Source organism: Carettochelys insculpta, chromosome 1 (genome assembly GCF_033958435.1).
Source record: "Carettochelys insculpta isolate YL-2023 chromosome 1, ASM3395843v1, whole genome shotgun sequence".
NCBI classification, from domain to species: Eukaryota; Metazoa; Chordata; order Testudines; family Carettochelyidae; genus Carettochelys; species Carettochelys insculpta.
In genome coordinates this window covers 50,216,748-50,227,545 of record NC_134137.1, presented here as the reverse complement: position 1 = coordinate 50,227,545, position 10,798 = coordinate 50,216,748, and the positions used below count along the sequence as shown (strand labels likewise).

General features: G+C 53.0%; 1 protein-coding gene across 1 annotated transcript; it reads right to left on the bottom strand.

Annotated features, from left to right (window-relative positions):
• Window positions 1-2,643: 2,643 nt before the first annotated feature.
• Window positions 2,644-3,882, bottom strand: GSX1 (GS homeobox 1). The gene is made up of 2 exons (XM_074982220.1): window positions 3,483-3,882; window positions 2,644-2,999 (listed from the first exon to the last, which is right to left on the bottom strand). The coding sequence occupies exons 1-2, from the start codon at window positions 3,880-3,882 to the stop codon at window positions 2,644-2,646; spliced, it is 756 nt and encodes a 251-aa protein (XP_074838321.1).
• Window positions 3,883-10,798: the final 6,916 nt, after the last annotated feature.

Sequence of the window (10,798 nt, the reverse complement as noted above, 5' to 3'; positions counted from 1 at the left end):
GAAAAGCAACTTTGCCCACATCCAGAGCCCCTTATGCGGCCTCAGGCTGCAGCAGTCGGTGGGCCGCCGTGCAAGGGCTTGACCGGGGAGGCGCCAAAGCCAGGAGCGCGCTTAAGAAGGCGCCTGTCTAAACCTACGAAGGCCGCCGAAGCAAACGTCCCACCCGTTAAATTTAATGCCAAATCCGGACTCAGTCACTGAAAATCCGGATTGTATTCGGGCTGCCCGCCAGGAGCCGTTACCCTCATTCTTCCGAAAACAAACACAACCCACCACTGTTGGTCTATTACCACCCTCAGATCGGTTACCCAGCCCCGGGAGAATGCCCGGCAAAACGCGCTCGCTTTATCCGCTCGGGCGGATTTCGCTCCCCAGCCCCTCCTTGATTTGAACAAGGGCGTTCCCAGCCCCCTGAGTTTGGTAGCTTGGTGCTAGCGACTGGTAAGTGTTTCGCCTGGGCCGTTGGGAGACGGGCGAAGCTGGAGCGGTGGAAGGTCAAGAGGTGCCTTTGGAAAGGGGGTCTGAGACAGGCTCTTTTCTGGAGTCCGTTGTGCGGGGAGGCGGCCTGACAGTGATGGTTAAAAGCGTTCAAAGCCAAAGTGGGGAGACCAGATCGGGGACGCAGCCCCGGAGCGAGGGGCCGGATCTTTGGAAAGCGGCACTCCCCGTGTGCGAACACCGGGGAATTCTGCCTACAAACCCCAGCGCTCCAGGCGGGCCCGGGTTTATGTTCGGCATGAAACCTCCTCTAAGCGATCGGTGTCCTGTGCTTTTCACACGGAGACCCCCGCTGTGGGCGGGCCCCGGAGCCGGGCCGGGCTCAGGGGGAGTGATCCTCTGTGGAATCAGTAGCAGGGGGGAGCCGAGTTAGTCTGGGTCTTCAGAAACAGCAAGAAGTCCTGGGGCACCTCATAGACGAGCAGAGATTTGGGAGCAGAAACTTTCGTGGGCAAAGCCCGTCTTTGCCCACGAAAGTTTCTGCTCCAAAATATCTGTTCGTCTATGAGGTGCCCCAGGACTTCTTCTTGGCTCTGCAGTCAGGTTTGGTCTGTTCTGCCGGGTAAATGGTGCGGGTAAATTTACGCAGTGGACCGAGACCAGGGCTCGGAGAACTTCCCTGGAATTAAACCCCTGCGCCGCGCCGGCTGCTGCGCACTACGGGGTATTCTAGGACTTCCTGGGTCTCGCCCAGTCGGGAAACCTACGAGTGGCTCGCCACGGCGGGCTGTGCCGGGGCTGGGTGGGGAATCTGCGGAGTTTTGTGCGCTTCGATTTCAACGGGAATCAAACCAGACTGGCTGGAGACGCGATTTGGAGGCTTGAATCCGGGGCCAGGCGCTCAATTTTCCTCGTTTGGGTATTAATCGGGGAAAGGTTCATGTAAAACGTATTCATGATTTGTGACTAAAAATGTAACTCCCGTGAGCGTTCTTAGGTTGGCTGCGAAAGATTTAGCACCAGCTTCTCCGAGCAGTAAGGGCGGGGCAGTGGATAGAGCTGGGGAGAGCGCCTGGATGCCGGGGACACAGCTTTTCAGGGAAACCACAAGCTGTAATGAGTTTGGGTTCCAGCCGAGAGCGCAGGTCCCAGGGATCAGAATTACTGGCTCCCTGGCTTGTTAAAGGTTGCTAGGAGAGAAAGTCTACGGCCCTGGTCATGTACCATTAAAGGAACGTGGCATGCGCGAAATTCCAGCAGGAAAACCTAGCCCTGGCCCAAGCAGAAACGATCCGTAAGTTGTACAAATAGGTTTTAAGCGATCCTTGTGTGTTGTAATGATTCTGTCTTGGCCATTAGCATTTTTAGGGGGAAGGAGACAATCATGCAGGGAAACATGCCATCTTCTGCATATATACGCCGGGGTTCATCTGCGCACCCAGCTGAATTAAACGTCCGTAATATACCAGCGCACTCTGGAGAGCTGCAGGCTACGTGCGTTACAGATTGTCAAGGAGGCATCGCGCAAGGTAAGCAAAACTTTTATTATTGGGTTGGGTTGTCACATAAATAAATAAATAAATATCTGCGGCATTACCAAGGCCATGCAAGCCCATCGCCGGGGGCCTGAAGGAACCTCCGCGAACAAACTTCACCAAGGAAGCCACATATAAGACGCGCGCACAGGTGGTGGGCGCTTCCCCCGGGTACAAATATAAGCCACCAAAAAGCGCCAGACCAAACTGCCCTACACTGCCTGCCCCTGGAGATCCCAACAGTGATCCTGCGCGCGCCCCCCTTGTGCCGTGGAGAGGGACTCCGGGCTGGGAGGTCACACAACGAAATGACTCCCGAGCATGGATGCAAACGACAGAACCAGGTCTCCCCTCGCCGCCCCCTCTGAAAAACAGCTTGTTGCGGACCTGGGCGTACACAGAGACAGTTAATCACAGCACAGAGGTGGGGCGCCCAAACGAACCCCCTCTGCACACGGAAAGTAGCAACAGCTGGTAACACTGGAGGCACCCGCGAACAATTTATTTACAACGGAATCATCGACCTCGGCACTCGCGGGGCTCCTAGAAAAGGCCAGAAAGTCCTTTGTAAATTACATGAAATATACAAAACGAGCCAATATCCTCCCCCGGCGCTTTGGCACAAGCCAGGGCCAGACCCCCTTCTGCTCTCGGGTTAGTCTCTGGGGGGCTAGGGCGTGACCGTGAGGTCTCTATCGTCTTTCCCTGAGGAGGATGGAGACATGGGCAAGTCCTCATCGTCTTCCGAGCACTTTGGCATGGCCCCAGAGGAGCATTTGCAGCTGTGGGCGGAGCCCCCGCCTCGGTGGGAGCTGCTTTTGCCTTCTTTCTTGTGCTTCACCCGGCGGTTTTGGAACCAGATCTTCACCTGCTTCTCCGAGAGGTTCAGATACGTGGCTATCTCGATGCGCCGCAGGCGGGAGAGGTACATGTTGGAGGCGAACTCTCTCTCCAGCTCCAGGAGCTGCGTGCTGGTGAAGGCGGTGCGCATCCTCTTGCTGCTGGGCAGCTGGCCGGAGGTGCTGTCTGGAAAGGAAAGCGGACAGTCAGACTCCACGGTGCTAAGCCTGCCGTCCCCCGAGCTGCCTGAGGGGCGGCTTTGGCATCCTTGGACCCTCCGCCAAGCCCGGCAGGTTGGAAGCAGCCAAGTCACCCAGCCACGCTGTTTCCCGGGTGCCTCCACCAACGCCACAGGGCGAACTATTGCGGGCGCTACCTGGCATTGCCGCGGCGGTGGGTGGCCCGCCCCACCAATCGCCCCATGCCGGGGTTACTAGATTGCAGGGCACGGGGTGTATACGGCGTCCCCTTGCGCACCATACACTAGGTATGACTGACCAGGCTGGGTCCGGCGCTCCCGCTGCCCCCGCTGCCCCGATGCCAGACCCTGCAGTGCCCACCTCCGTCCTCACTGCCCCCATGCCAGACCCTGCCGTGCCGGGGCGCGCTCTCCAGCAGGCCTCGGGCACGGGCTGGCTGGCCGCAGGCTGCGGGGCGGGCGGCACTTACCGACGGCGATGCAGTGGAAGTGGCGGGGCTCGGGCAGGGGGTAGGCGCCCGGGTAGAGGGCTGGCGCGTGGCCGACGCCGAGGGCGGAGGCGGCGGCGGCAGGCTGGCGGGCCAGGGGCGCGTGGCAGTACTGCGAGCCGAAGGGCGGGAAGGAGGCCTTCAGCAGCGGCAGGGCGGGCGGCGGCGGGTGCAGCGGCGAGGCGGCGCCGGCGCACAGCGGGCACACGCACAGCAGCCCGGCCTTGCGCGCGTGACCGCCGGCGGCGGCGGCGGGCAGCCCGTGCAGCGGGTGCGGGTGGTGCACGGCGTAGGGGAAGAGGGGCGGCGGCGGGCTGCTCTCGCCCTTCTTCTCGCTCGCCTCCCGCAGCACCAGCGAGTCCACCAGGAAGGAGCGCGGCATGGCCGGGGCTGCGGCCGCCGGACGTGCGCGGGGTGCTGGCCAGCCCCAGTGGTGCTGAAAGGCTCCGGGCTCGCCGCTTAAATAGGGCCCCGGCCATGTGATGGCTACGCCCGGGGCGCTCAATGGGCTTTTTGTTCCGCTTCTCTTGGCATTCAAGCCGCACGCTCCCTCATTATGCCCCTTGTTAGCGAGATGAAGTGCACAATGGACTCCCCGCTTGTCGGCCCCACCCCCGCCCCGCCGCTGCTCCGCCCGCTCCCCCCGGCGCCCCCAGCTCCCTCAGGCGGCGCCGCGCGCCCCCAGCGCCCCTCCGCTGCCTCAGGCGGCGCCGCGCGCCCCCAGCGCCCCCAGCTCCCTCAGGCGGCGCCGCGCGCTCCTCCGCTGCCTCAGGCGGCGCCGTCCTCCCCTGCCCTGCCGCGGCAACTCCTTCAACCCACTCCAGTTTCACCCTCCGGGCGGCCAGGCCCCGGCCCAGCCTTCGCACCCGGCACCTGCTCCGCTCCGCCCGCCGGCGACTTTCCCCGCTTCTCTGCGGTTACCGCAACTGGCCGGCTAGCCCCGGCCCTTGCCTTTGTGCGGTACTCCCGCGAGCCCAGTCCCGCAGCCCGGCGCGGTGCGGGGCGCTGCGAGGGGTGGAACGCGCCCGCTTCTCCCGCCGTTCGCGGCGATAGGGCTGGTGCGAACCTTGTGCAGCCAGTGGGCTAAGACGGACGGAGTGGGGGGGTTGGTACACACACACACACACACACACACACACACACACACACACACACACACACACACACACACACACACACACACACACACACACACGAGACGAGCGTTCAGCACCTCTTAACCTGTTGCAATGCAGAATGCCAACCCCTCAGCAGCACATTCGCTGTACTTACCCCACCGGGGGACAGCGCACACGCCCCTAGTGTATTTTTGGGGGGTCATAAGCGAGTCTGTCTCGGTGTGGAGTGAGGTGGATCTTATCATGCTGTGGCGTTAGGGTGAATAAACCAGGGCACGGCTCTACTCAGGAGCTTTTTCACTTTAACCCCCTTGAGCTGCGCTCGGCTGCACTGCAGGTTTATTCTGCCTCTCTGACTACACAATGGTTAAACAACTTTGAACGCCGGGCGCTGATTAAACAGGCTTTGAAATATTTCGGCTTCCGAACAGGTTTAACGCTTAGCTTCCCCCTCTCATACAAAGAAAATTAGCATAAATAAGAGGCGGCATCTTTATTTATTCATTTATTTACGAAAAGGATCTTTAAAGCATATGACCGGAGTGATATGTAATGACTATGATCTCTCTCTCTCTCTCTCTCTCACACACACACACACACACGCACCATCCGATAGTTCAGTAGCTGATCTAGGCATTGAATTGTGTCCGTATATAAGGCAGTGTGTGTTGCTCATTATTAGTTCGTGGGTGTTAGTTTGTAGGTAGATGAGGATTACATGTCAATAAGAAAAAACACGCATAGGAACACATTTGTTCAGCCCCATCACTCATCAGCTCTGGGGGCTGTAAACCCCTTCTCCCAGTGGGAAGAAACCGTGTTGCTAGAACAGAAGGTCACCTGCCCGTCTAAAACCACCCGATGGATTATTTTTTAGGGAGGAAAGAACAGAATACAACTCTGGAAAATTAAGCAGCCCGGTGTTCCTGTCTTGTATGCCTTGGTCACATTTCCCACCGACTTCTGCGGAAGTTCTGCCCAAGACAAGATTGTCTGAGCCTAGAAATTAATTCGCATATTTTTGTTTCCATTTTAATCATTAAAGACGCAAAGGAATGGTAGAAAAAAGAGAAAAACGAAGTCTGAGCCCACTGGAAGCTCCAGCTGTTTAGTGTATATTGCCCGCGGGCGTCTTCATTTAAAAAAGGCAATTTTTGGTGTAGATTTTTTTCTTGAACTTGCGCCTAGGAAGAGGTAAAGCTTCCTGCTGGGAAATGGCCAGCCGCTGAGGGGCTGTATATTTGTAGCCTCAGGCTAAGAGATCCCTGCTGCCCGAAGGCTGAACCCCGAGGCTCCCAGGCACAGGGAAGCAAAGGGTTAACAGTCCCTGAATGCACACCCAGCCCAAAGCTACTGGGAAAGAATATCCAAAAAATAACTAGTTTTTTTTTTTCAAGCCGCTGGACCTTATTGAATGTCATTGAAGAAAGTTTTGAATGCCAGATAAAGAGAGGCGAATTAAAGTGTGTGACAGCAGAGGATAAGCAAACACAAAGAGAACTCTGTCACACTTTGGGCAAAATCCGTGGGCTTTTTACCAAGCCTCTTCGCTATGATTGAATTAAGTAATAGGAAAACATTTTCTTTCAGTTTAGAGCCATTAGACAAAAACTTCAAAGCGAAGAACACTTTTTAATGTGCGGCCCAACAATGGAATCTGGTTTGTGCTGAAATGTTGAAATGGTTTGTTGTGCCACTGGGGGCTGGAAAAACCCAGCCTGAAGCAAGAAAGCACCCTTCAGCCCGGTTTTGTGAGAGCTTGAAACCACCACAGACCTTTAATCCTACGGCTTTCCCCTCCTCTTTTCAGCGCCAAGCCTGCTTCCAATGTTTGTTTTCTAACAGCGAGCCCGGGCGTGCGATCTTCCTGGAGTACCAGGAGGAAGATAAATTGTCCACGGAGGAGCTATAAACTGCAGGTAACACGCCGGGAATTAACCCAGAAGGAATTACAGACAAACAATCTGCATCATGAGCTGTTCCTGGTTCCCACTGACACTTCCCTTCCCTGGGAAGATTCACTGCAGTAGGCTGGGAAATCCCGATACACCGGCAGCTCCAGCCATTGCAATTCCTTTCACTAGTGCTAGCGTAAACCGTGTACAAGTGGGGGTGGGGCAGGAGGGAAGGGCACACCACAATTGGTAGGATGACAATGACAGCGTTATGCCACCCCCGAGAAATGCCCAAGAAGCGTTTGCTGGCTGACAACTTCTTTCCAGTAAAGCTTTCCGAGGTGGGCTGGCTGGGGGCTGAGCTGGGGCTGCTGTCACAGGTCAGCCCTTCCCCGTCGCAGTAGCAAACCTCCTGCCTGATGGTGGGGTCAGTGCTTGAACTGAGGGGCGGTGGGAGCGCTGGAGGCGGTTGGCCGTCACCACCATCACCACTCTCCCCACCCCCTGCCTCACTGCTGCCCGCGGGCACAGGAAAGTTGTTCATAACAAGTTCATAAAAGAGTAGATACCATTACTAACGGGGCGGGGGGGAGAAGGCTGGTAAGGGAGCATACCATCACCATTAACTGAAAGGTAAGCCTGCCATGATGGGGGCACACCTTCAATATCTGGGGGGAGACAGAATAATTAGTGGACTAAGATATCATTGATTGGAGGGAGAAGGACACAACAAAACTGGGTTGGGACATACCATCATGATGTGGGGAGAGGGGGTGGGGCACACCTTCACTGTTTCTGAAGTGAGGAGGCATACCATCATGTGGGACACACCATCACTATATGGGGGTGAGAGAGCATACCATCTCTCTGGGGGGAGGCGGACGGTCACATGTCATCACTAACTGGAGAGAAGGGACCAACCATTGGGGGTGCATACCATCACTTCTGAGGAAAGAGGAGGGCATGCCATCATTATCTGGAGGGAGGGGAGCATACCATCTCTTGGGAGGGGGAGAAATGAGGGCATGCCATGACTAAGGGATGGGCAGGCCATAACTTTGTGTGGGGCACAGGCACACAATCAATAATTGGGCTGTGGGGTTGGGGGAAGTGGAGGATATACCATCACTATCTGGGGAAGGGCACACATTAACTAACTGGGGGAAGGAGGGTTTACTGCCAGCCTTTGTGGGGTGGGTGTACCAACACAAAGTAGAGTAAGAGAAGAGGGCACCATCATTGTTTGTGGTAGTGTGGGTGTACCATCATTAGTTGCAGAGATAATACTGCTAGCTGGGGGAGATGGGGAATGCTGCCATTGTTGGGATGTGCATATAACTTCATCTGGCCATCCTCCACAGTTTGGGTACCATGTTCATTAAAGATGTATGAAAATAAAAATCACAAACCACTATTTAATAATGAATGGTTCACCATGCAACTGACTGACCCAAAAATACTCATTACTATGGTGATCTCCTAATGTATACATTATTATATCAGGGCCAAATCAGTTATTATAGATCCTTGGAAGTCAATGGGGCTCCTCTTGGAGGAAGGTAAAGGTAACTGATAAAGGGGCTGGGACTTGAGGCCAACATTTTCAGTTCATCCTGCCAAAATCAGATGCCTGAATCCACACAATCCAATTCCATGTACGTTAAAATAGCCTAAGCATTAGTGGGACTGACTGCCAGCAATAGACACTGTGGAAACTTAGCACAATTTACAATCAGAGGAAACAGGCACAGTGGACAAGTTCCTGAAAATAATAGTGGTGGCAAAAAGGCCAGGCTGGATGTGAGAAATAAGAGCAGGCAAAAGAGGTGAGGCTGCTTCCATTTATTTATTAGCAGACCATAAGAAAACCCAGCCCTTCAGTCTCAGAATTTGTTTCACTGCCAGCCAATTTCTGGCCTGCCAATTTTCACTTCCTTCTTCTCAAAACACCTGCCCAGTTGAACGACATTCACTTTAAGAAAACAGAAGGGAGCGTAAACTCTGGCAAGTCAAGTGTAAAAGTATAATTAGGCAGGCCAAAATAAAAAAAAAAGCACCTTACAAAAGAAACAAAAACAAAGAGGCTTTTTTAAAGTATGCCACAGACAGGAAGTCTGCCAAACAATCAGAGGGGCCATAGACAACCACCGTGATATAGGAGCAATCAAGGAAGGTAAGGCTGTGTGGATGCACTAAAGGAATTCCTTGCCTTGGTCTTCACTGAAGAGGTTGTGAGGGAAATTCTCACACCTGTGCCATTCTTTTTGGGTGACAGATCCAAGTAATTCTCCAAAAGTGAGGTGTGAACAGAGAAGGTTTTGGAACAAATTGATAAATAAAACAGTAATAAGTCATGAGCAGATGCGTGGGCAGCGGATAATGTAGGCAAAGGAAGGCATTACCTTCCCAAAATTGCCTACACTTCCACCAAAAGGGAAGACTGGGGCCATGGCATGGCAGCCTGGCTCCCTGGCTGCCAGGGAAGTCTGGGGCCATCGTGTGTCTGCCAGGCTCTCTGGCTGCTGGAGTGGGCTGGAGCTGTGGCACAGTCCAGCTCCCTGGCCTCCAGGGAAGGCTGGGGTCTAGCATGTCAGGGCTCCAGGTGGGCAGAGGGGAGGAGGGAATGTTGTGGAAAGGGTGGGGGTTGGGAGCAGAAGGGGCAGAGCCTTAGGGTAGAAGGGATGGTGCTGGGGCTTGCCTTCCCTAGCTGAGCCCTCACCTGCTCCTGATGACTAGATGGCATTTGCCCAAGAGTTCTGAAAGAACTCAGATATGAAATTGCATACTCACTTATTGTTCTGTGTAACCTATCATTTAAATCAGCCTCTCTACCAGATAACTGGAGGAAAAAAGCTCTAGAGGTGATCCTGGCAATTAAACCTAACACCCTGTAGTTTTGTATACTGCAGTGTGATCTGGACAAAGCCTGTTTAAGCAGTAATATGAAAGGTACGCAACACACCATTCTAACACACTACATCACAGATTAAGCATAACATAAATGTTCAGGAATACTACACCCACTTAAATTTATAGATACCTGACTTTTGTAGTTAGCTATCTCACTGCCAAATTGTGGCTAGGATAATCTGTGGACTACTAAACTAACTTCCTGGTTTACTGCTTGGCCCTCTGAACGGCACCTAAGGAGGTGTGGAAAATGGGATCTATGCAAAGGCATGTTATTTCATTATTACCTCTCTTCTTCTCCGAATTGCTCCAGAGCCAAACTGTGCTGACAAATGTACAGTATAGAAGGCATTTCACAGAACTATGCAAAAAATATGCATGGGACTAAAAAGTTTGAGTCAGGAAAGGTATGTGTGGGCAGACGCTTCTCCTGGGAGATGTCTATTTGGCCTTTTCAAGCACACAGACTCCCTTCTCTAAGTGCATATATAAGGAGTGTTTCACTGCAGAAAGCCCTGGAGGGAGATTTTCAAAGGTATCTGACAGAGCTTCTGAAGAGCTGCACAAACCAGCAGTCCCTGTGCTCTCAGGAAAAAAAAAAAGGCAGGAGTGGCAGAGGAGTACTCCACTCCATAAGTACCATATTCTGTTTCAGTCCGGTAGCTGGTGCCAAATCCATATGCCCTGTGCAGGAGACTGTGCCTGTATGAGGGACAAGGCCTCTGCACCTCAAAGGTATTTAGGAACCTAACTACCTTTGAGGCTCAGGGCCAATTTCCTCAGTGCTCCTTCTGTGGTGGTCTAAGTCTTCCACATCCTCTGCTTACACCCGGTGCTTGAATGTTGCCATCTTTACTGTGTAAATGTGCTTCTTTCTTTGAGCTCCACTCGCCAGTCTTAGAAAAGTAATTGTGATACATTAATGTGAAAGAACTATGCTGAGTGTTTACTAATTCTGTGCAAAACAAAGATCACCCAAGGTGTCTTAATTTCTCTAGCTTTCCAGTACACACCATAGGCATCACAAAGATGAATGCTGCTAATTATTCTTATTTATTGTTTCATTTGATTTCATTATCCTTTCTGTTTTGAAAAAAAAAGTTTAAAACAATTGTGCGTGTATAAAATTCTTAAGGTATGTACACACAGTTTAAGGTATATACACAGTTTTTGTGTTAATAACTTCTGGAAGGTGAAGTCACCTTTCCTTGACTTTCTCATAGATATAGTGAAATATAGCAATAGACATATATTTTGCAAAGTTATTCAGGGTCTTTAAGACAAAGAGATGAGTGTAAGCTTATAAGACTGAAATTACATATACATGTGTCTAAGATCATAAAAACCAGATCTGTGCTAAGGCCCTGGGCCATTT